The 25352-nt window shown below is 40.8% G+C and overlaps 1 protein-coding gene across 5 annotated transcripts; it reads right to left on the bottom strand.

Annotated features, from left to right (window-relative positions):
• Positions 1–1597: 1597 nt before the first annotated feature.
• Positions 1598–25252, bottom strand: ST7L (suppression of tumorigenicity 7 like). 5 transcript variants are annotated; one of them, XM_075722225.1, is made up of 17 exons: positions 25054–25252; positions 23965–24047; positions 22252–22411; positions 21648–21702; positions 20925–21040; positions 19236–19314; positions 18264–18418; positions 17621–17718; positions 16927–17041; positions 15038–15110; positions 14290–14392; positions 11010–11160; positions 10771–10863; positions 7822–7961; positions 5803–5856; positions 2893–2971; positions 2612–2651 (listed from the first exon to the last, which is right to left on the bottom strand). In XM_075722225.1, the coding sequence occupies exons 1-16, from the start codon at positions 25250–25252 to the stop codon at positions 2918–2920; spliced, it is 1728 nt and encodes a 575-aa protein (XP_075578340.1). In that variant the 3' UTR covers positions 2612–2651; positions 2893–2917. The 5 variants fall into 5 exon arrangements, 3 of the variants coding, with proteins under 3 accessions (XP_075578342.1, XP_075578340.1, XP_075578341.1); XM_075722226.1 differs by lacking the exon at positions 5803–5856; XR_012831699.1 differs by lacking the exons at positions 2893–2971; positions 5803–5856; positions 23965–24047; positions 25054–25252 and adding an exon at positions 1598–1926 and having other exon boundaries at positions 2416–2651; positions 22252–22286.
• Positions 25253–25352: the final 100 nt, after the last annotated feature.

The raw sequence follows: 25352 nt of genomic DNA, 5'->3' as shown, positions 1-25352 counted from the left end.
CCCTTCCTGTCCTTTTTGGAGATTACTTCTGGAAAAGAAAGAGGTTGGCAGGAAGAAATGCAGCATTCCTCTTCCTGGACATTCTGACCAAAAACTAATCTGTTGTGACATGGTGAGACACTGCAAGCAACAAAAACCCCCAACAAACCAAGACCGCCCCAAAGTAAAATTCTGCTGAAATGCATCAAAGAGACTGTAATTACCCTGTTTCACAGATATACATATTAGCATCAGGTATATAAATAAATGCTGATTATCAAGTTCCTTGACTTTCACTGGCTACTCTGAATGAAATGAGAATCTGAGAAGTCTCCCAACATCACATACAGCCTCATGGAAAGGCTTTTGCCATCCCAGTGGCTACAACGTCACCCTAGTGCATGTTTCAGGGAAATGGCAACAACCGATGCTTATCTGTCCCGAGTCATAGTTGCCATTTTTTATATAAATATACACACACACGCATGCAACTTAATTGCATGTGGCCTGATACAGTATTCCTATGGTATGGATCAGGTGGTAAGCTCCTGCTCTTAAGTGGCAAATGAACGTTCCTACAAAGCACAAACAACCCTGCTAGGAAATCATGCAGAGTTCCTCCTTCCTCAGGAATTACTGGCACTTCTGGAGAGACAGGAAGATTTTCATTACATAGCCTGCTGCCAGCTATACTTTCAGCATAAGCCCATCCCCTTTCTGTTACTGTTATGTCAGGGGAGGACAGTGAAAGAAAGCAGCTCTTGGGATGATACATGGGAGGCAGTGCTTCATTTATAACCCCACACAAACGCTGGAAAATGTTCAACTTTAAAAAGCATTAGGTTGGTTACCTTATGGGCCCCTGCGGACCAAGAAGTGAAATTACATGAACACAACATAGCTATTAATCACCACAATGATTCCACAGTGAGAAACAGCCCCAATGGCATACATTCAACTGGAAAGAAAGTTGAGAAAATTACCTACTAGTAGTTAGGCAACTCAAAAAAATTTGGTAGTACCTTTCTGTAGGGCTCCCCTCTTGACTCCTCAATGAATTCAAGTATTTAACTTGGATTAAAGCCCAGTCCATAGAAATATACAGTGGAGAGTAACAATGGCATTTCTACCTAAACACGTGTGCTTCCTCCCCGCCAGAGTTACAAATAAGCTACACGATACGAGATGCATGGGTGACTGTTTGCTTCGTAGTACTTTGTTTACAAGGTACAGAAGGATTTGGGTGGGCGGGGTGGGGAAACACCAGTCTTCTGCATCAAGATAGATTATAAATCAATTCCAATTGACCTGTAATTGATTGATTTAGGTATTATTTCAGAGAATAGACTACAGCAAGCTTCTTCCATCCCAGATTCAGACACTAGAATGCTTTACAACACCTTTGAAAGAAGCCATCGACATCACGGCTTACATCAATCCTTCACAAAGATCAGTGAAGATTAAACATGTAAAATCTCCCTAGTTATTATGGGTAAGTGTATGTGTTTATCTGTAAAATGTAAGATGATGGACAACTTTTAGCATTAGAATTAGCATTTATCCCCAAGCCTGTGCTATTTTTATCATTTCCACTTTTAAGAAGCCTTGGCTAACATGACTCTGCTTCCTCAATACCAAGCAGCAGACCCGAATGTGCAAAAGTAGACATCTTCCCCAATGGGGGAGAGTGGAAATGGAGGTCACACCAATTACCTCAAACCACTTGGCTGCCACAGCCATCTTTTCACCTTTGCAGTAAACAAACCCTTGCGGCTGGTCCATATATGAGGCAGTTCCTTTGAAGAGTGCTCCACATCTCAGTTCTTTTCAAATCTTGATATCAACAATGACAGTACTTTGGACTAACACTTGAAAGTTCAGGTCTCCCCAGAAGACTCTCATGCAGATATCACAACCACTTTTGGCAGTTTCAGAAACCATCCTGTTCTTCAAGGCAAAGCAGTTTGAAAGACAAAAGATGCACAATTAAATCTAAAGTAACAGTATGAAATAGAGGAGTTTATATACAATTTCCTTGCATAATGCAAGCTTACAGGATACAGAAGAAACAAATGTTTGTTTGCACACTATAATCTGTATTAAACAGACGCTTAAGAAGTCAACAAATTCAATGTGTTAAGAAGCAATCTTTTAATAAAGAAAGCAGAACCATACTTTGCTGTTAACAAATATTTTGAAAAAGGCTTATAAAATTAGATCTAAGCCAACTATCTGGTGCATCTGCAGCTGAGAAGGAAGTGTCAATACTCCAAACATCTGCTCAGTTTGTGTCCTCTCCTGTCTTACAGAGGAAGTACTAGCTTCCAGTTGTACAAGTGCTTAAGAGAGCAATAAGGTATTGCTCAACAAAAAGTATTTTCTTAGATGATTACAGACTAAGGCCAAAGAAGAAATTCATATGTTAAGCACCATTACCCATATGGAAGCCTGTCAAAGACACCGGTTTGAATAGCACAGCTTTCTTCCTTGCCCCCCATGTCTAGGGGTCAGCAAACCACTGGGGGTGAGGCTCGTGAGAACAACAAAATCGAACCATTGTGGAAAGCACACTCCAGTCACACTGGAGTTGGCTGATGCCAGAGAGTGGACAGCAGGAGGACCTCAATGTTTTCCATAATGAAGCTGAAGGGTGAAAGAAGATTCCCAAAGCACTGGAAGAAACAGAACACAAGAACAACAAAAAATTAGCCCAATTTCAAAACCAACATCCTTCTACAGGCTCAACGTATGAACAAAAAAAACCACCCTGTATCTTTCTCTCAAGGCAACAGAGCTATGATCCCCTCAACGCTGACGCCATGGAATAGGCTTGTAGTAATCATCAAATATTAGCCAAGTCACACAAAAGAAAAAGCTCCCTAGGAAGCCACAGCTCCAGCCCTGCCCACTCACCCCCTGCGTCCCCGGCACGGTCCGCTCAGCTGGAGGCCAGAACGCTGGGAGCACTCACAGGCCACAGCACCCGCAGCACCTAGGCAGAAGCACGATGGGTTAGGACGGCGTTTCTCTGTGCTACAACTCTTCCAGCTGCTCCGAGCACTGCACCTTCAGTATTGAGCAGACTGGGGAGGAGGGTAGCATATTTTGTCGACTCAAACGTGTGAAAACTGAACAGACAATCTGCCAAGACCGGCCCGTGCTTCCAGACAGGATCCATATTCTAGATGCCATCTAAACAGTTCCAGAAATAAAGATTAGGCTAAAACAAATGGCGCAAACTCCCCTGCACCTTCTCAACCCATCCCCCAAGTATTCCACTGGGACTCGTGTTATCCTCGTACAAACCTCTTTTCATGAGGCAGCAATGACAGGACTCATTTACTTTGAGGGTTTTACTTCGGCCCTCCTGGCTTATATCATAACCTCAAATATTACATTAAAAAGGCTTTTAAAACCTAACATTCACAGCAGCGCAGGAGCTTTTCACTGCAGCTAGCTTCTTCCCTGCCTGTTTGCGTGTGGCACCTTCACATTAAGTGCATGAGTTAAGATGTAGATTAGCAAGGCAAGAAACCTTTGCCCTTGGCATCGACACTCAGCTGTGACAGGAAACTCCAGGCTTTTTTTCTATGAAGTGTAGAACCACTCATTACACATTGGCAGGGAAGTGCACATCTCCAAACTATACACATTTTCTCTTAGATAAGCAAAAGACTCAAGTGTTTATAAATATGAAAAGTTCAGCAGCTGGCTAAAAAGTTAATTCTCCAGTCTCACTTAATGAGCTTTGGGGAAAGTGGTAGGGGGATTTGTTCAGAAAGTAAAGCAGAGTGTCACAGAAAGCAGGAATTGCCAGACAGGGCTCTGTTTAGTGCTATTTTCTGTCTCTAGATGGCTGCTATCAGCAAGATGGCAAGGAATCCTCTAACGGGGAGCTACGGAACAACCAGGATGAGATGTGTTTTCTCCTAATCTTGCAATAATAAAAATTAGCCAATTTTTAATTTAAGTCCTCACTTCTTTCTTTGTTTTGAAAATATCAAGCAATCCCTATCAAAACACTCTGGAACATGGACTGTCTTAGGATTTTGTCCAATTCCCTGAACAAGGAAGTTGTTTTCAGTAGGACTCAGCAGGAATACTGCTGCAATATTTTTTCAATACTTTAATATTAAACTAATACTCGTCTATTCCAGTAGCATAAGGTTTGGACTTAAAAAATGGGATTTATTTGCTTGGAAGGTAAGCATGTCAGTTGTTTTCAGGAACTTCTGAGAAGACTCTTTACAGTGCCTGCTGTTACTCTGCATCTCTAGTTTTCTTGAAGGCGGACTTCTCTGTGACTTTATATTACAGAAGGAATTGTGCAACATCACTTTTGCAAGATGATACATAGCTACCCAGTTCTCCACCTCTGCAATTACTAAAAAATAAAAGTTCGTACTGAATGGAAAAATAATCAGACCCTTTTGTCTGCAGTTTCAACAGAAGTTGTTTTATGTAACTATTTTTCAGCTTGCTCAATGAACTGTCTAGATTATTGTCATCCCTTTTGCGCACCTCCTCCCTTCTGTCGCTTACTGAGAAAATTCTGAACGGCAACTACTTCAGAAACAGAGGTGTCTGATGATCAAGAACAGAGTGATTCTCCAAGAGATCAGAAATCTAGCTGAACCAACAGCACGGCTGAGCTCTTACCCGCTGAGAGCACTCGCACTCATACTGCAGGTCATACGGAGCTCCCTACCACCGCCTATTCCAGTCCTCACCTGCACCAACTCACACGGTACATCTTTCCTTAGTCAAAGTGTATTAAAAGTCCGAGTTCAAGAGAAGTAATGAGCCGCAGCTGGCTCTAAGTGGATCCGTAAATGCTAAGCACTTCTGCCAGCACCAGTCCCTGGTGCCTGCAAACCCTTCCATGTGCGCAAGGCACCGAAATCCCTCTGGCGCCTGGCCGCAGGGCCGGGGCGCGCGGCGCGGGACTGCCTCCCGTTCCAGAGGCAGCGGGCTCGCAGCCGGTGCCAGGGCTCAGCTCTCTGCTGATGGTGTATCACACTGTATACATTGGAACTCGTAAATGCTTCGTTGTGATTTTTGGCCACTTGGAATATTTTTAGCAATTTTCCAAGGTTTACCCTGTGATTTATTATGGAGGAAACAAACTCAAGCACTAACAAATGAAAATATGTAAACTCTGACTTTTCAAGTCAATAGAAAGGTATTCAACTTCTTAAAACCCTTTAGAGGCATGCGGCTCACTGTAGATTCAATTGCTGGAAACAAGAGTTTGACTAAGAAGCAACTGAAATGTAATCTAAGTAGTCATATTTAAGTCACTTAGAGATTTATAGTGAAAAATTCCATATACACGATACTTTCCAACTGTCATTCTTAAAACCGTGTTCTGGATTTGTTGGAAATATGTTTTGTATGGCTTTTTTACTAAGGCCAAAGCACTCCAGGTATCTACCATCTAGAACTTTATTATCTCAAATTACTGTATTTAATAAGTTAAATCACAAAAAAATACCTGAAATAATTAAATACACAGGAAAAAAATTTCATTTAGAAAGCTTAAAGCACTGGACTTACTTGCAGATATAACACTAGATACAGCAAATAATAATTGGTTTATTACAGCATTCTTGGGTGGAAAGGCAGGTATCATTAAAGAGAAGGTAAATTTCCATTTTCAGTATGAAAATTCAACTAGATGCTAGTGCCACATACCACACACACGAGATAATGCTTTATAAAGTGTTAGCAGCCATCACAACATTACCTATAGTTAAAATACTGAAGTAATCTATGAATAAAATCAGAAGTGTTAGTTTGATATTGAGTATCATTATTTCTTACAAGTTTTCTGAATGCTTCTGAAAACATCAGGAATGGGATCAAGAGTACAATAATCTAATAATTAAAATAAGGAAGAATATTAGTCATTACAGTACGATTGGGAGTTAACATTAATTCTACCTAAAATAGCAGCATACTGGAGGCTGGTACTTCCCTCTCAGCTGTCAATCTCAAGAGATTAATACAGAATTCACTTCTTGTCTGTTTATCTCAATACACAGTTTCCACTTTTGCCAGTATTAAGCTAGCACAGTGAGTGGCAAGAACCCCTTTGTCTGTGCCTGCCACCACTGTGACTTGGTTAGTGGCGTGACGTGGCAATATGCAGGCTTCTTGATCATCTTTTCAGCCGAATAGACGCTATCTGTCCTTTCCTATAGAAAATAAGCAAAATAAACACACTGCCAAATGAACAAACCCTGGGAGTTTTTTCCCCGCATTTGGACACGTCACTTGACATTCAAAATGCCATTATACAAAGCCAACTAACTCATAGAAAATCTTTTTTTTGGTTCAAGAAACCCAGCAGAGAGAACTTCACCAAGCAATTCTTTGTTAGCATAACATTTGACCTTGTATCTCTTTGGAAATCATACAACTTTGCTAATGCAGTCCTTACAGAATTAACCAAGCAGATAGTTAGACCTAGTTACTATGAACCCAGCCAATTATGAGCAGCACTGAAATTTGTCACTGGCATGTCCAACTACATTTTCCAACATAAAGATCAACAGAGCTGTGTAGAAATGAGGCCCCACTCTCAGACCCGCATGACTTGGACGCTGTAGACTAGAATCGCTAGCAAAGCCAACGCTTTTAGGAACAAAGTATTCTTAAGAAAAAAGGCTCACCTCCCAGGTCTCCATTACCTGCTGCCTTAAAACAGCAAGAAAGCATAATGCCTCTCACCCTCTATTTTGACTAGCAAAGCTAGAATAAATGATTCATTGAGAGTTCAGAGCTCTTTATTTGCCACTCTGCTCTACTGCATGAGATCCACAGTTCAATAAAGGCCAAATATACTGCATGGTTTCAGTTTGAGAAGCAGGGAGGGGAAGCTGCCTATGCAGTTTCTCCCTCTGTCGAAGTAAGACAGCACAGCTTTCGGCATCCAGGGAAAGATGACAAGGTTACAGCCAGCAGCAATATCAACAGATAAGCAAGGAAAAGAAACCCTAGAAAAAGCAGGGCAGAGAGAAGGAGAAAGGAGATGGGCACAGCAAGCACCCATAAGAACAAATGGCTCAAGAGCAGACATATTTAGACAGTTTTAAAGTAGCACAGATTAGAAATGTATCTAGCTGAAAGCCTCTTTGCCACTGTCAAGTCCATTTTCTGTCCTTGAACAGGTACTCAAATGACAGAACTGTGCTCACTGAACACGTTCTCCACCTAGTAACTGGAACCAGATGAGATATAAAACCATTGGTCTAGGTCCCGAAAGGTAAGTGACAGCTAACTAACTTCTGAACCTGGCTTGGAAGTTAACAGTTACTTCATCTCTGTTCTCGTCCATTCCATCCACATCATGCTACTAGTTTCCAGTGCTCAGCAAGAGACCTGTTTTTCCTGCAGTCCAGCCTGCCTTTTAGTCACTTCTCAAAATTTCCAGTCAACAAATCTGTTTTTTGAGGCTCTCACACCGCAGTCTTCCACTTCTATGAGAATAAAGTCCACACTCACAGTACTCTGTGGCAAAATCTCTCTGGTGCTGCAATGCTACTCTCTCACCATAAGAGTGCAAATTAAAGCCATGGTATGTTATAGTAACAGTTCACCTTCTGGTCAAAATAGACGTTTTGCCCAAATTTCATAGAATCGTTTAGGTTGGAAAAGACCTTTAAGATCATCCAGTCCAACAAGTGTTTGTCACTAACTAGATTCTTACAAAAGGAAGTAAGATCATTCATGCCCCACACAAGCATGAGACTGACCAGAGCCTACTTCACCATGGACCTCAAAACTCCCAAAGATCCCACAAGTTACCTCAGTAAGCCCCGTAACAGAGACAATACTTACAGCTTTAGCAAAAATGACCATCAGCTCAGGGAACTGGTGTGTGAGGAGGGCAAGCATTGCTGAAAAGGAACATAGGCCGGCTGTGAAATGGATGAAAAAGGGAAGTTCCTTCTGTGGGTAAACGGAGACTTCGTGAAATGCTGAAAGGAAAAAATGAAGAACATTGACATCTGATAATCAAGGACAGTTTTCTGAATTATTTACACAGTCCTGTAACTCAGTTCTAGACTTTCAGAAGGAGTAAGTGTGGACTTAAGGCTATTGTGCAGCACATTAGGTCCCAGCACTTAAGCTTCTCATAAATTTTTCCCCTACATTAAATGCTCGTCTTCATTATTGATAGTCATTACACCTTTCTCTTCCCAATCTTCTTTTTCACTTGCATGGGCTTTATTTTTGAAGCATTTCATCAGGCTTAGTTTTTGGTACCTACTCTGGTAACAGGACAGAGGGAAGAACCGTAAAATTCACAAGCTGTCAAAATTACCTAGGCCAATTTAAACAATTCAGGTGTTTCCAACCCTCTGAAGCATTAATCCTGTTACCTGAAGAGAACAGCACATCTCCCCATCCTATAAGCGGCTCAGGAAGTACAAAACAACCATCATGGTATATATATACATGCAAGGTAGCTCCTTAATACTTTTCAAAGATTCCTGGTTGGTAGGCTACAGTAAATTTTTTCAGAGCAGCTGACAGAGTAGACCTCAAAGAAAACAGTATCAGGACTAGGTTATAAATTCTGTACATAGCAGCTCCTTGCAATTTCCAATCTATGGTAACAAAATCAAAAGAAGGTGATTAGACAGGCGAAGGGCTGGCATATGGAGCTTTCAGCACTCAAGACACTACTACTGGTTACTAGCCGAGGACCTGCTTGGTGAATTTGCAATTACTTACTGGCTCTGAATACCTGCAGCTCTGACTTTTATCCAATGATTTTAAAGGGGTTTTAAATGAAGAAAAAAATAGTTTCTATAGACATAAGTAATTATGAAAGGGCTGCACACTTCTTGACAGGCCATTTTTAAAATCTAACAAAAAGCCTCGCAATTTAAGTAAGACTTCTCGTAAAACAAGAAAATACAATTGTATTCATTTTTAAACCGAAGTCTGAGGAGGAAAAAGACACTTTACCCTCCCAGTTACTGTTTCTGAATGCTGGCACATGAAAGCTACCATTATAAGAGCAAGCCCAGCAAAAATGGCTTGTGCTGTTGCAACTCATTAATGGCAAAGTGCTCGGGTTTTGTTTTACTTTTAAGTATACGATTTTGGAGCACAACTAAGTAGAACATTTGGAGTTCCATGTCTAATGTCCATCAGAGGTGTTTAATGTTATCCCAGAGATTCAGTTCACTTCTTAACACGCAACCGGCCCTGGCAGGCCATGGTACAGTGTGATAGCAACACGCTCCTCTTTACCGAGCAACCAAGGAAACCACTTGTCTACTGTGGAACACTGATATGCTCTCATACTATGTAGAAACTCAATGGATTTTTAAACATGGAGCAACATAATTTAGGAAAGGTCCCAACATAGTTAGGAAAGTGTAAAAAAAAAAAAAAAGGAAGGATTTGTTTTGCACTAGTTTTTCCCTACACTGGGAAATTAAAATCAAATCCAAAATGGATCAGGACAACTAAAGATAATTCTATACATCCACAGCCATTTGAGAATTGGAGAATTGTTACTAGTCAGACCAATACAGGAGTTTTGAATCATTAATTTGGTTAACGTTATTTTAAATAGATAAATTTAAAAAAATTAAGCGTCAAGATTTCTCAAGGAAGTACTGCAATAAAAGTGTTAAGATGATTTTATTTATGGGTAGTTTTATATTTAAAACATAACAGGAATGCGTGAGTGATCGTGTTGAAATATCTGCATGTGTTGGTGTTTAATTATGCTGGGAAGTCTACAATTTAGGGTTAGTCGCTAACCAAGGAATTCCTTGTGCAATATCCTGCGTAAGTGAGAAATGAGTAATTTAAAGCAGTCTTGGGGCAAATTTAAATTACACATTTTAAATGTAACTTCAGGCTTTTAAACAGAAACATGTATGTGTAGTTTTCCTTTCCACAGCTGTGGTCTCAGTGGGTCTGCTGGTGCTTTTGCAGTAGCCCTTTCCAGTCCCGTGGGACTTGCATTTCTTCATGATGTAGACGTTCACCCCCAAAGGAATTCTATTAACATGTACAATTAACAGTCCAATTCTAATCTAAATTAATGCTATTTTCCTAAATATGATGAGCATGGGCCCTAATGATTTTGTTTGTTTGCCTTACCTAAAGAAAAAAAACCACGTAGGCTCATAAGTGCATACAGTAATCTTTAAGTAACGGGCAGTTGGAGAAGACTTACTTTTCAGTGTCAAGTGTTAGTATAAATCCATAAAAATACCTACATGGATAAAAAGTTCCAGGAAGCATACTGTCCAGCAGACAAATATGTACCAATGAATTAATGACAGAAAGCAATACATATTCTACGAAGCTATAGATTAACCAAGGATTCTCTGTAGGATCACAGACAGGTCCTGCTAGATACCCGAATGCAGGACCGGAACCATGCGTTTACTCCTTGCTAAAAGGAAACAGCTCCTCTACAACAGTAGTCAAATCCATGACTTCTTTTAAAAGAAGAAGCCATTTAAAGAACTGGTCCATTTTGTTGTTCTCAAAGTTGGCCAAACTTAGTCCAAACGTACCACACACAGACTTCATCTCTGAAGGACTTATGTTATTACAGAATCGAGCTAACATTTACCACACACACACATCAAGTGCTTCAGGATCGTTTGGGAGGGACATCAACAACTAGCTGAATCCCCTTCACGGGAAGCTCAAACTAAAAAAAAAATCACAGTAAGGTAAATACAGAATACCACTAACTGAACATGTCCTTAGCTTATGTTTTATTATCATTACTGCTTAGAAACCACTTACTTGGCAACAGTTCTCTGTCTGCTGTTTCTGTGCAACTCGGATAGGGATAGAAAAGATGACCTTTCTCTAACGGGTACGGGATCATCCTAAATGCTGAAAAAAGAGGGAGTGACATTAGATCTGTATCTAAACCAAGCAACCAGCTTCCCACAAAGGGAACCAATCGTGTTTGAGGTGAATAAAGGCAGCGAGATTAGTCTACTGTACAGAAAAAAAATAAAACAAGGAGAGATACTTACTGCCTTCCCATGTACAGTGTAGCAGATTTAGAGCCCCTTCTATCCTCTTCCAGTGCTGGAGGTGAAAAAAAGCATACGCTACCGCCTCACTGTCCCCTCGTTTCAGAATATGCTCTGGAGGTAGCACTAAGCTTTTCATTTCTAGTAAATACTGAAAGTAAAAATGGGAAGCACACTTGGTTACATGGAATATTCCAAAATCTTTAGTTGTGAAACATAAACGATCATTTGAGGCATAAGAGCACATCACACAGGGGCCAACCTCTACGTGTTGAAGAAAGAGCCCAATCCTGACACAGCGCATAGAGCCTGCGCTCGCACGGGAAGCGAAAAGCGGCAAAACACACATCCACGTATAAGACTCTTCAATGGGGGTTTTTAACACGAAAATATTAGGGGGAAAATAATACACCTTCAATAAGGCAAAATAAAAATACATTGTTGTGGAATATACATGAAGTATAATGCCACAGGTACAATACCAATGAGCTACATGTTTAGGCTAATAAAAAACCAACAGTATTTTTGCTCATCATTTAATCCCTGAAAGTTCCAATGTAGGAGGCTAAGTACTTGTTAGCCCTCAAGTATGAGTAGCAAACCAGAAAGTGTCAGTATGCTAACCAAAGGAAGACTAATAAACCAAACCCAGGAAAATCTTGTTTTAATGTGGTTTTGCTGGACTACCACAAAGTATCTCTGACTTCAGATTTTTTTTCAATTTCAGCCTTCTCCCTACATCAGCAGAGTATGTGCTGCACAGAAGGGTCAAAGAACACAAGGATTAATCGTTTTCTATTTCCCTTGAAACACAGGACACGCAATTTTGTTTTCTGATGGTACACTAAAAAAAGACAGGTATTCATTTGAACTTAGCTTTTAAAAACAGATGAGTAATTTTTACAAGAATGAAATGACAGTTTCAGCTCTAGCATTTACCTGTTAGTTGTTCTCTCCTAGCATATAGTGTCTCATTCAATACCAGCCAAAGTTAATCCACATCTTTGATCAATGTAGCTGGCAATTCCTTTGACTGTCTCCCAAAGTGTAAGAATGCAGCTAACTCGCTGATTTATTTCAGCAGATGCCACAAACTATGAGATTATTTACTAATCCAGTTTGAGGACTTAACTTTTCCCATTCAGAGTCTTGAAGGAATGTAGGAGGGGTTGTGCCCCGGCCAAATAAAGCACATTTACTGCCTGGCTAGGTTCTTCTCTTAGTGCCTTGGGCCTACACTCCAGAGGGTAATATTCTTGCTAATCCCCTCTAATCCTCTTCAATTTTTTTTAATTTTTTTTTTTTTTAGCACAGTAAAGGATCACTCACACAGGGCTGCTGTGGGAAAATGGTCTCAAATATCTGACCCTTGACCTGACTCCTCGTGCTCTCCGCAGTGCCCGCTTTTCCATTGTACTAACTGCGCAGAGAGCAAGGGAATATCACACAGCCGTGATGATGAAGCCCCACTGCAAGTATTGCCACAACATGCCAACGTCAAACTCCACGCTTTGGCTGTCTCTGTGCCCGTATTACCACATAAACAGAAAAATTCCACAGTCTGGTAGGTTTTCATGTCCGTGTTTAACCATATGACGGGTAAGGTATCAGTACTGAAAATATCTTGGGGTTTGCAGATTTAAGAAAGTCTTCCACACAATAAAAATTTGTAAGATATTCAGAAGATGATTGCAAAGATTATTTCATACATTACCAAAATGTAGTTAAAGATCTCTAATTTGAAATGGCTTAAGAGTACCAGTTTTCTAGCACTGCGAAATGCCTACCTAACTTTCCAAACAAAATCCATCCTTGTAAAAGCATAACTCAGAACAAAGAGAAACAAACATTATTTTATTTTCCTTATGCAAAATGATGTTATGTGCAAAGACAACCACTTTCATCAGATGCAAGAACAAAGGGATTACTACTTTACATACTCATTTATTTTTAGTCCATGGGACAGAACAGACTGCAAATTCAAAACCACAGATTTTCTTTCCCACTAGTCCACTGTAACGCACCGGGCAAGTTACTTGTTTGCTTTGCCTATGAGCATTTCAGAGCTCTAGATAGCCAGCACCAATAAAATTCTGCCCTGCCATCTAATAAATAGGTGTTTCAAGGGAATATTGTAATTAAAAAAAAAAAAAAATCACGAAGACGAGTGGATAGGTATACAATTAGAAGAGAAGATCAAATTGCTGAAACCTGGAATCAGTTTACGTGAACGTCTGTAGAACTAGGGAACATATTCCGCAAACAGCCTGTTTGAAATGATACCTAACTTCTTTAAAAAGGTACATGAGGCTCCTGAAACAACTGAAAGATATACAAAATAAAAGAACTTTTAGATAATGATAATGGGTTATAATCTTCTTCCCCTAAAGGCAGAGACTAAAGAAAAATCTGTCTGAGACTGTCTGAAATGAACTTGCTACGCTCTTGATCAGTCATGCAAACAAGCAGCAATTTCTCCCAGCAATTAGCTTTCTCAGTGCACATTCTATTAGACTGGACAGGCAGACAGAATAGAGCGGCTGGATAATTCGAGCCTTCACAGCAATAGTCATTCGGACTCCATGATCATTTGCAGAGGATTAGGTCCAGCACTAAGCCAGCCTTCTGCATTCAAGGTTTCAAACCGAATGCATTACAATACTAGTACAGTAAAAAGCAACGTAAGATTTTATTGTCACCCAGTGCTCAGTGGAATCCGTATCTTGGCCACTTCAAGTAATGCCAGACATTAAATTACAGCCTGTAGCAATGCTGACTCTTAATCTTGTTTACACGTGGATGAAGAAAGTAAGTGACTAGATCTTTCAATAACCCGAGTTCTGAAGCCATGCTTGGAAGCACAGCAGGAAAAAGTATTTTGAAACACTATGAGTGGTTATTGTTTGGAGAACTTAATTTGGCTTCAGGGATTTTAAATATCTACATTTACATTTATTAATGCTTACCCTTTCCCAGCAAAGGACCTTCATTAATACATTACTGGATTTTCCAATGAGTTAGAAAATTTTGAGTTTTAATTTTTTGTAAAAAAAAAACCAAACCAAAACAGTTTAAATATCACATATTGCAACTAACTAATTCTGGCCACCAAACATTTATGATACAAATACTAGTGTGTTTAACAACTCAATGGCTGGAGTTATAACCACCTTCTAGAAAACATGAGGCTAGAAAGGCTCAAATAACAAGATGATAACATAACACAACTTCTTTCAGAAGACAGTAAGAAGTGGTCCAATAGGAAATAAAATACTCTTACCTTTGGAACATGAGGGTTAAATTCCACAGCTCTGTGAATTGCTTCCACAGCATTAATTTCTGCTGTACTGAGCCCTCTTTTGGAGGCAGTTTCTGGGGAGAACCTGAAGGGAAACCCCATGCAGAGCAAAAGTAAATAATAAATGCTAACCAGGTGTTTATGTGCATTGTAAGTTTGGAGTTCATTAAAAATCGACTGATTTATCAAGATAAAACCCTTCTAGGAGACAAATGTCCATGATAATTTAGGTACTTCGACTGTCACCCATGCCCATATGACAAAGTTATGTTGAACTTTTTGAAACTTCAATCACATAAGGTAATTGAGCTCCCAGTCTTTCATACAATTGTTACAACATCACCTACTCAGAGGTAAAGCTAGAATCAGCTGAATGGAAGTGAAATGCCAACATGAACTACCACAAATATCCTGCACCCAATCCACAGAACAAGGAACTGTCAAACATCACAAGCACGACGCTGAAAACAAAATTTATACAAAAGCACATGTGTGCACATGAACTCTTGAAAAATATCTTCACCTGTATTAACTTTATGGATGCTTAAAAGAAACTTTAAATTACATTTAACTACACACACGCATATATATACACGTATATATAAATACACTTAACTTGCTCTTAGAAATGTAACTGCTACATACTGGACTTAGACCTTTTTAGTTCATATTTTACAGCATAACCCAAGATAAGCAGCAAACCATCATTTTCACAAATGTGCTTGCTTACCTTTCTGAAACAGCTCTGGCTTTTAACAGGGCTGCTGTGTAACATATTGCTGCTGATTTTGGAAGACTGATATCTACGATACAATAAAATAATTAAGTTGTAAGATTCTAAGGCAAGACAAACATTTTAAACCCACATCCTTTGAGCTTAAAGATTTTTACTTGGGCAGACAATTAATGTAACATCTGGAACATTTCAGCTATGATTAGAAACTCTGAATTTCCTTGCAGTCTTCTTTCTGGTCACCCGTTGGTCTCAGGTTAAAAACTCAAGAGTTGTAGTTAGGTGGTACAGAGTAATTTTTTTTTCTTCTGAACATACCAAGACACTGCAACTGAATTCAAAGAGAAATGCATGTATAAATACACACTTAAGAACAGTGTACTTTTCCTTTATTAACCCACAAAGCTTTAAAATAAGCTTCTAATCCTTACCTAATTTTGCAACTGTACGTTAACAGAGAATTTTACATAAGAGAGACTGACTAGAAGCTGACCAAAAAATATTACATTACAGACAGGTAGACAAATTTTAATGAAAATGCAATTTCCATTCTTTTCCAGTTCCATGGGGAAAAATTCTATTAGTTGTAGGTTTTGTAGAATATCTGAGGCCAAGTTTCAGCTGACAATTATAGATTAGAAGGTTAGCACTCCACAGTACAAGTTTACTTTAAAAGCAGACAAAGTCTGGGGTCTAATTCCCAAGTACCATGTTGTGTATAGTCAGATGGCTCTTGCTTTTTTTGTAAATCCCATCCTGGGCTTGTCCATCACTTACTAGAAGTCTGGCTGTCGTGTCAAGCAAAACATAGGGGCGCTACAGAGAGTTTGAAGCTCATACTCATTTTTCCAGATGCTTAGGAAAAAAAAAAAAAAAATCAGCAACGCTTTCTTAAGAAAGGGTTGCAATTCCTGATGTTAACATAAAGAAGCACCAGGAAAAGAGCAAATGGTTTTGTTAAATGAATAAGAATCCACACAGAAGAACATGGACAGTCAAGTAACAGGAGCAGGCTGCTAGGGTGGCCACACACAAGGGGCACAGGATTTGGGCAAGGATATCATACTTTCAATTCCCTGAAGCAATGAAGAACAGAGACACAAGAACATACCGACTTCTCAAGGGCAGGGAACGATTGCCACAAAATACTGCTTCTATGTCCCTCCACTCTGAAGATGGTTTAAGGGACAGCTTTGACAGCAGCACTTTGTACACTAATGATGTGGGCATTATCTAGGTGGCAAAACTCTGAGGACAATAAGAAAGTGAGTATATATTTTAATAACCTTTATCTAGACTTGCGCAACACCTGAAACGTATTAGTTGAGATGGAAAGTGAAAGCAAACTACCACCATTTAATGGCCCAAAGCCTGCATACCACTAATCTCTGGCAAGCAGTACGCTTGCACGTTGCTAATCTCTGGTGAGCAACTTCAGTACTACAGAATCACGGGGCAAGCCTGGAAGATGACAGAAGGGAAAACTACCTTTTCCAGCTTATTTACATCAATTACTTAGGAGGCTATGTGCTGACTGAAAGAGGCTGATGAATTTAGGCATAACTACGGACGCAGAAGAGATTAAAAAATTAAAATAATCCTTGAATTGAAGAGAAGTGAGCTCCAAGATTTCTTTACAGATTAGAAGTAACTTAAAAACGTAAGTAGTAACTTGTATGCAGTTTAGCTTGCCTAAATTTGACCTCATCAGTCAAAAGAAAAAGCTTGACTTGCACTCTGGAAGCGCCTATTTGTTGCTGATGAAGGGAATCCAGTGAACTAGCTGAGACCATGGGTAGACACCTGGTTTTGAGCAGGCACACCTTACCCGCCTCACCTACACTCTAATACACAACCACCGATATTTCCCAATAGGTATCACTTACCATCGTACTTCGCTAAAACTGCCTGGACGTCTGCATAAGCCTGTAACTCCAGTAGTGCCTCCAGGAGGTTTTCATGAATATTGAGCATGCTGAGAAGTGGAAACTCTTTCATCAACTGCAAATCAGTAAAGAGAAATAAATTAAGCACATACAGAATTGCACTTGAATCCCCAAAACACTTAATAGAAATCAGTGCAATAATTTAAGCTTTTAAATGTTCTGTTCTTTCAGTGTTAGAAACTGGCACGTAAGCAGCATGAAAAGAATCTCACCATTTCTACCTTACTTTTTTCCTATATTCACCTACTGCAAAATAAGTATACTGAGGTTCATAAAACACGCTCTCAGCCCAAATTTGCACAACTCCCACAGTGAGTTCTTTTTTTAAAGAAAAATTATGATGAAGTCTGAAGTTGGCTATTTTGACAAGTTAGTCGCTGAGTCAAGCATGAAGCAAACTGGACAACAGAACTGTGAACATATGACATTATATAATATAAAAATTTAAAACCTACGTGTAGGAACAAAAAAAACTGTTCTCAAAAAAAATCATGAATCATGATGTGAAAATCTCATTGGAAAATAATTCAATTAGATTCATTATGATGCCTTGAAAGGAGCTTTAAACCATCAGTTTGGGCAATGTGACTGAAAACAAGTTACTCGCTTTTTTTTTTTTTAAATTTTTACTTACATCTCTCATCATTTTTACTGCTTCTCGTATTCTTCCAAGTTTTCTTGCACACATAGCTAGTCTCCTTTTCACATATACCAACACATTGGTGTCTCTTCCTGATTACAAAGACAAAAAAATTAGTCTATCAGTTTCAATCCTTACCTTTTCTTCCCTCTCTCAAAAACACCCCCAAACCCCGCAGCAAAACCCCACAACCTTTTTCCTAACCACATGTAAAAGCATAAAATAATTACTACTGCTGTCCCAACCAAGGCCCATCTAGACCAATGCCAGTAACTTTTAACTAGGTTAAATGACCAAAAAAATTCTGTGTTTTTCCAAAACATTAGGTGGAGTAAAAGAAGGTGCTACTGACACATACTAATTGCTTCATTAGTCTGCTCTACCTATCCAACTTTCCAAAACAATAAAGTACGGAGCCTCAGTGAGACAACCCATGATGCATACACAGCGTAACTGCCACTTCCTAAGTTTCATTTTGGTACTGCAGAAGATCACACAGCACGCCATGCATAAGCATAGTTAAAATAGCAGGAACCGCCTCACTGAACTGGGAATCAAACTAGAATCGCTAATTATAACTTCAGTTTTACATTTCTGCTCACACAAAAACAAGAGTATATGGTTCAAAAGTGCTTACTCAGCTGTGCTTCGTGCTGGGGACTTTGGGAATGGCAGTTCTGAGACTTTCTGTAAATCATTTCTCCTGCTTTCAGAGCCTGCTTGAAATACTTCTCAGCATCTACAATAGTTGTTGCTTCTTCCTCAGCCAAGAGAACATACGCAGTGGCACAACTGTAATAAGGAAAAAAACCACTAATTATTCTGAGGGACAAAGTTTAATATTTTTTGAATAAGTGCTAAAAGGATTAGAAATGGGCAGTTTTCACGTATGTTTGGTATCTAAGCATTGACAATACTACAATACCACAATATTGACTTGAGTTCAAATGATGAGTGTCAGGAAAACAGAAACCTTTTCCATTTTACAGAACACACACGCATTTGGAGGAAGAACAAAAGAAAGACTTGTAACAGCAAGTCAAATTATTTTCCCTGAATTATTAAAAAATGCTCTAATAATTGTCTGGAGATGGTTTTCTGTGGTTAGTTTGGTTTGCTTTTTTAAAACCAGGAAGCAGACATTTTACACAAAAACGACAAGACTACATAACAAAACGGATCACAGAAGCGCATGTGAAATTCTTTGTGTTATAAGGGTATTTTTAAATCCCTTACAGGAGTGGCATCATTAGCAGCATATTACCATAACGCCATCTCTGAAACACATACGATCTCATATTCAGTTTAGACTGTTCCACATCCGATTAAGATTTCTCATTTGTTATTGATACTAAGATTTAAAAAAAAAAAAAAATCTTTCCCAAGAAAAAGGGAGAACAAAAGCTATTTTTGCATAGAACAGTTCAATACTTCAGTGCAACTGACAGCCCCATGCGCAATTCTCATAGTCACTGAAGTCCCCCTTAAGCTATTCAGAACTTTGCTAGAAGTAAATTAGTACAACGAGAAACTGATAGTGTGCTCAATATCACTCCACTTAATCTTCCACACTAGAAATACAGCAATTGAACTCATACTCTAAACTTACTCATTGTTCAACTCTAAAGCTTGATACGCTGCTTTAATCCGGGCTTGCGGGTTTCTCTCTCGCCATGCTTTCTGCATAACTGTTGCAAAAACATGGAAAGGCTGGTGAGGGACAGAGACACTGGCGAAACACCTGGGAGCCAACGCTGGCTGCTTATGCCTCAGCTCTACATTAACATTCACTTCCATTTGGCAAATTCCTGTTTGCTATATAATTGTCAGAGGGAAGAGTAAACAAGTGTTTTCATTCCAGCATGAGTTTCTACCACAAGCAGCAGAATCTTGCAACTTCTCATTACGCCCCAAATTTAATTTAAGAAAGCAACGCAACCAGGAAAATTATTCACTGACCATTTAAGAACTCCTACACTGAGAAGCAAAGACAGCTTACATAACGAGGCAGATGTACAATTTCTAAATTGCTACAGATTTTTGGAAACATTTCCCAAGACTTGTTGAAAGCTTGGCAGGAGCAATTGTTAAACAAAGGCTCTTGCACAGACCTGCACAGAATTTTAATTTAAGCTTTCAAACACAACTTCAAAGAAAACAGCGATAGAGTAAGCTGTGTCTTGCGCAGGTATAGATTCATACCTAAGTATTTAGACAACTACCAGATCCGAAAGGGTTAAACAATTTCTTTTTCAATTTACAAAGCACACTTGAATGGCATTCACATGGCAAAGCCAATTCAAGATATACTACAATAATTTATCACCTTATTAGAAAGTGTTCTAGGAAACAATCAAAAAGGGTGAAATCTATCTATTCAAAAGGGTCATTTGAATTACAAGTTGAATTAAAAATTACGGTCAGATGAGGAGCAAACAAAAGTTCAATGCAATGACTCTAAACCCTTCCCCGCTATGCTTCCCCTAGGGAAAAGTGGAAATCCCAAACTGAAAACCAGCTTCTAGCAAAAGAAAAACACCACACTTGGAGCTACCATTTTCTGTGCAGAACTAATAGCTTTCACACTACGTAACAGCTCTGAAAGAACTCCAAAACCTTACGTTCATGGAGTTACATATCTGGCCTATCTCAAGTACGATAAGAAAACTGAAGAATCTATACATGTTTCTTTTGGAACAAAACCTTCTGCTGTCCAGCAAGAATAACGTGGAAAAATGTTTGAGTTTTCTTTTGGAAACAAAATATTAGTCTTGGCTTAGTAAGCGAGACAATACACTCCATTTGTGAAACAAAAACACATCGTTCATATCAAGCATGTCACAGCCAGCTGACAAGTAACACTTCCGGAACTTGACAAATTGACAATAGTTCGCACCCAGTCTGACAATAACCAGGTAGAGAACATTTTCTGCACTAAACATGTGGAACGCCACAGAAAAAATTCTGGAGACTGCACTATTCATTACTGAGGTTTAAATCAGACCACATCTTTGGCTGTTCAGAATACAATCCAGGTTTTTAATATTGTGTTATTAATTATTTGGAAAGCGTGAGATCTTAAAATATGTCAGGATCCTGACAGCATTAAAGTCAGTAAAGAAAGCACAAGGTTAAAAAAACCCACCTTTTCACTAAATACATCTATTAAACCTCCCTAGCAGTTGAGAAAGGCTATCACTTCACAAAATATTTGACACAATAGCTTGCGCTACCTTGAAGTATATTAAAAATACCCAGTGTTGAAGAGTGCGAAGTTATATGCGTACGGCATTGGTACCTGTGTCTGAAGGCCGAAGAGCATCTGTATCACACGTGAAAAAGTTCTGATGATCTTGAGCAGACAAATTCATGTCATAGTATGTAAGAGGCTCCTTCCCAGTCACCCACATATATCTTTAATGGGAGAAATTTCAGTAAGAGGCGCTCGTAGTAAATAGCAATGCTGATACCAAGGCGGATATCTGATGAGCCTAACAACTGAAGCTAGCGCAGAAAATTTTTATTAATAAAAGACTGGAGCTACTAACCAGAAGTTTTCAAGTACTACTGTTCCATAATCTGTACAGGTTGCCAGAAGGCTTCCCGCAGAGGGAAAAAAAAAGTCTTATTTGATCCTAAAGTTCTAAACAACTTGGGAACTGGCTTCCTAGGAAGCACCTTTTCCTATTAAATAACACAAGGTGACTTACAATACAGCTATATCAGTTTAATGAAAGAGAATTTAGATTCAGAATCACTGTCTCAACCTCCAAATAAAGTTTTTCTCCTACTTTGCTCGCAAAAAACCTGATGATGTTACAGTAGTATTTGCATTCTTAACATTGAAACTGCCAAAGCCTGGATAGGTGCCTTTTAAACACAGGATTGGCATCAATCACCCCTATAATCTCGCAGGTCTCAGCTGTCTCCTGATATTACTAGTGCAAGCTCTGTGAAGAAGTCATGTGTATGCCCCCAATTAATTTTAAAAATATGCAGTGGAAAGCAAGATAATTAATACCTGCTATACTCTGCCCCTCTGAAAAGATTGAGAGGATTTCGCCACACTTTGCACTCTGGGGGGGGAGAAAAAAAAGAAAAAGTACTTTTGTAATTAAGAGCACAGGAAATACTACCTTGCCTTTAAAAATGCAGTAATGCAAATGCAGTTTTACTTTCAAAAGCTGCTTTAATTTTATTGTTATACAACCTGAGCATGATCATACAGTCATCGTCTTCTCCCTCAACTTCTGCTATCCCACAAATATTTTTGCTCCCAAACATTGCCGGGGTACAAAAGCACATGGTGCAAAGATTAAACACCGCCATTTACACTCATGCGATGTTTATCTTGCACATATTCAGAATAGTACCTAATGTTACTGAAACAGCTTTAGCTAAATGTGTAATACATTTTCTGGAAGATGTTTTTAATAATGAATGTTTCAGATCAAAGATACATTATTACTTACTTTATCTTTACCATTACTAAAGAAACACATTGTAAGATGTAGGCCTTTCTCCAGTTACTACAAACACTAGAGTCAAAGCCATTTAAAAGCCAGTTCATGTGAACCAGCTGCCTCGAAGCTTAGGGAAAACTGCTGAAAAACATTAACAATCACCTGGCATATTCTGCCTGCTTGTCTCATTCTCTCCAGCTGAGAACGCTGCTGGTGCTGGAGGGCTGTTTTCTACGCCACCGATGAGGGGCCTCAAATGACTCACAGAAACCTGCTCAATGAAAGACGTGCCGTATTTTCGGAAATGCCACCACTCAAACACCTGTCACAGGAGAAAAAAAGCACCAAAAATTTCCTTAGGCAACACCCTTCCAACATAAACACCAGAGATGAAGAGCCAGTTGTTCACAGCCAGGACATGCCCTTGCAAATGACCATGGATGGAACTTATCCACATACAAATTAACACTAATTATCTGTTTTGGTCTGTCTTGTCATGCAGGATCACCCACATAACATGAACGAGACTGAAAAAACCAGTAAAATTTTAGTCAAACATATGTTCCTCCCCCAAAATCATTAGGATAACTTCTAAACCCTTTCAGAAAGAGCCTGTATAGGGAAACCATGCATAGAGGCAAGAACTGCAAGATGGGTGTAGGTTTTTTTTCATTTCACAAAAATAATCTAAAAGAATAAAGCTCACAATGGACAGTTACACAGACACATTCTGCCAGTCAGAAAAGTCCAAAGAGGAAAGGTTGAATTAACAGCAATCAAGTTCACTTACCCGAAATTTGGGGTCAAAAGTATTACTCTCTCTCTGAAGCTATTAAGTGTGCACAGTCCTGAAGCACTATACCATACTGTCAGCCCTGGACCAGCTATCTTAGTATTTTCATTAGCACACAGAAAGAAGCGATGTTTAGACAAACTGTATTCTTTGTTAAGAAGCATTACTATAAATAGTGGCTGACCAATTACCACTTTTTTCTCTTAAGAGCAAACCTACCCTAAAAGACCTACCACAAGCAGAATCCATCGCCTTATATGACTTTCCTCAAATCCTTCAATCAAAACCCAAGCAACATTACTTACAGCAAACAAGTTGTTTCTGCCTCATAAACAAGGCACTTATTTTTTTTTTTACTATGGCCTACAAAAAGATCACTTATGAAATAGGTTTTGCACATTCTGCTAAATAGGTTTAATTGATAATTCCTTCAGCTTTTAATACCGAAAATAAAAGATTTGTATATAGCACCACAGTTTGCATCAGGGTCAGACAAAGGTCACTGCAGAAACAGCTGCGCCAGCAGAACTGACCCAAGTGTACCCCATTCATTTCGTGCAAAGTCAGCCACATCTGTGCCCGCTGTCAGCTGAAGATGAGCTGAATTATTGGCTCATTTTCACACTAAAGTCGTTAAGATAGTTGCATGGTGACGCATAAAAGCCTCCCAAAAATTACTGTGGGAAGCTAAACTCTTAACTACCTAGTTTAAAAAAGATAAAAATCTCAGTGTTTTCTTTACACAGCGAGGTCTGCAGTTTGCACGTATATTTTGCATTTTTTATGTATCTATGAATACACACACATATAGGTATACACACATGCGGACACGTACATCCTTAAAACAAGCCTGAGTTTCTAAAACAGGTACAAGTTATTTTCCTTAGACTCACCCCAACGTACAACACACATAGCAAAAGAATACGCGTAATACATCAGAAAAGCTACTAAATAACAAGTTCCTTCCTAGTACAAAGGCACCCTCTAGAGTCTGATTAAAAAAAAGCCGATTGCATTTACCCCTAATGAAAGCATCCTAGAGGTGCTAAAGTTGTTTAAAAAAATAAAAGTGGACTACTTACAAATATCAGTCCAGATATAAAAGACGAAGTCACTGTAAGGGCAAAGTAGAATTTTGGAGTCAAAGTGCTTAAGAACACAGTCACTGTTAAGGGAAACAAAAACAAAGACTTAACAAGCAGAATCGAGGAACACAAATAGCTTTTTATTAAACAATGCCGAATGAAATATTCTGCAAACGTTTAATACAATACAGCCGTAGTAACTTTGCAGATAGCATGACTTTGCTAGAGAATCCTCTCCATATATTATTTTCTGCTTGTAACCATCGGTGGCAGTGAAACGGGCTATACATCCAACCTAAAAAACTCAGATTAAGTTCTTCGACAAAGCAGCCTATGGTGTCAAGCACCTCACGGCAGGCAGCAAAAGCCAACCGAACGTATTATTTCATTTCAATCTGAACCAGAAACACACTGTTTCGATGCAAGTTTCTATTCAGCGTTAAAGCACCTACATTCTCACAAAGCTCTCCTTCCCGGCACGCACAGCACAGGGCCGGGAATGCCGTTCTCTAGCGCTACCCGGCCCGTGGCTCTGGCCCAGCCGCGCCTCAGCTGGGCCACCGGCCCCCGGCCCGGGCTGGGGGGAGCACGGCAGGGCGCTGGCGGCAAAGGGCCCCCGGCTGGGGTGCCGGGCCCGGGGGTGCCGGCGAGCTCGCCCGCCGCAGGCTCACCCCGATTCGGGACCGCGGCCTGGGCGAGCGGGCAGCCCCGGGGCGGCGAGCGGGTGGCTGCGGTGACAGCCGGCCGGACGCCGAGGGCCGGGGCGCGGGCCCGGGACACGGCCGGCCTCCCCCGGGCACCGGCCGGGCAGCAGCGGGGAGCCCCCGGGCGATGCTCCCGGCTGCCCCGGGGCCGAGCGCAGGCCCGGAGGCGGCGGCACGGCGACGGCCCCTGGGCCGGGCGGGCGCGCTCGGTGCGTGGCAGCGGGAGGCCCGGGGCGCAGGACCGGCCCGCAGGCGGCTGCCGCCGGGCCCTGCTCGGCCCCGCAGCCCTCCACAGGAGCCCGGCCCCGCCGCCTTCACAGCGGGCCGGGGCGGCTTTCCCCCAGCGAGCCCGCAGCCCCCCGGCGCGGCCCGCCGCTCTCACCGGCCGCCAGGCTGTCCCGGAGCCGCAGCGGCACCCGCAGCGCCACGTAGAAGAGGCCGAGCCCGGCGGCCACGGCCAGGAGCCCGCGGGCCCAGGGCGCCGCCGCCGCCGCCCGCCGCCGCAGCTGCTCCCAGCGCCGCAGGGCCGCGGCCGCCCCGGGGCACGGCGGCCCCCGGCCGCTCCCGCCGCCGTCCGCCATGGCCGCCGCCGGAGCACGCCGGGAGGGGGGCGGGCCGAGCGGCGGGGCGGGGCCGGGGGGCTCCGCCAGCGCGGACAGCGGGCTCCCCGAGCCCGTCACC

The sequence above is a fragment of the Pelecanus crispus genome, chromosome 17 (genome assembly GCF_030463565.1).
Source record: "Pelecanus crispus isolate bPelCri1 chromosome 17, bPelCri1.pri, whole genome shotgun sequence".
Taxonomy (NCBI): Eukaryota; Metazoa; Chordata; class Aves; order Pelecaniformes; family Pelecanidae; genus Pelecanus; species Pelecanus crispus.
Note: the sequence above shows the minus strand (reverse complement) of the source record. Positions and strands in the feature narration are given on the sequence as shown.

Bases quoted from the DNA above. Each gene is read 5' to 3' on its own strand.
- ST7L (XM_075722225.1), bottom strand. From the start codon at position 25,252: ATGGCGGACGGCGGCGGGAGCGGCCGGGGGCCGCCGTGCCCCGGGGCG. The intron at 17,719-18,263 runs GTAAGCACTTTT...CTTTGTAATCAG, and splicing joins CCAGCACGAAGCACAGCTGA to GAAGAGACACCAATGTGTTG. The intron at 17,042-17,620 runs GTAAGTAAAAAT...ACTGATTTGCAG, and splicing joins CAGTAAAAATGATGAGAGAT to TTGATGAAAGAGTTTCCACT.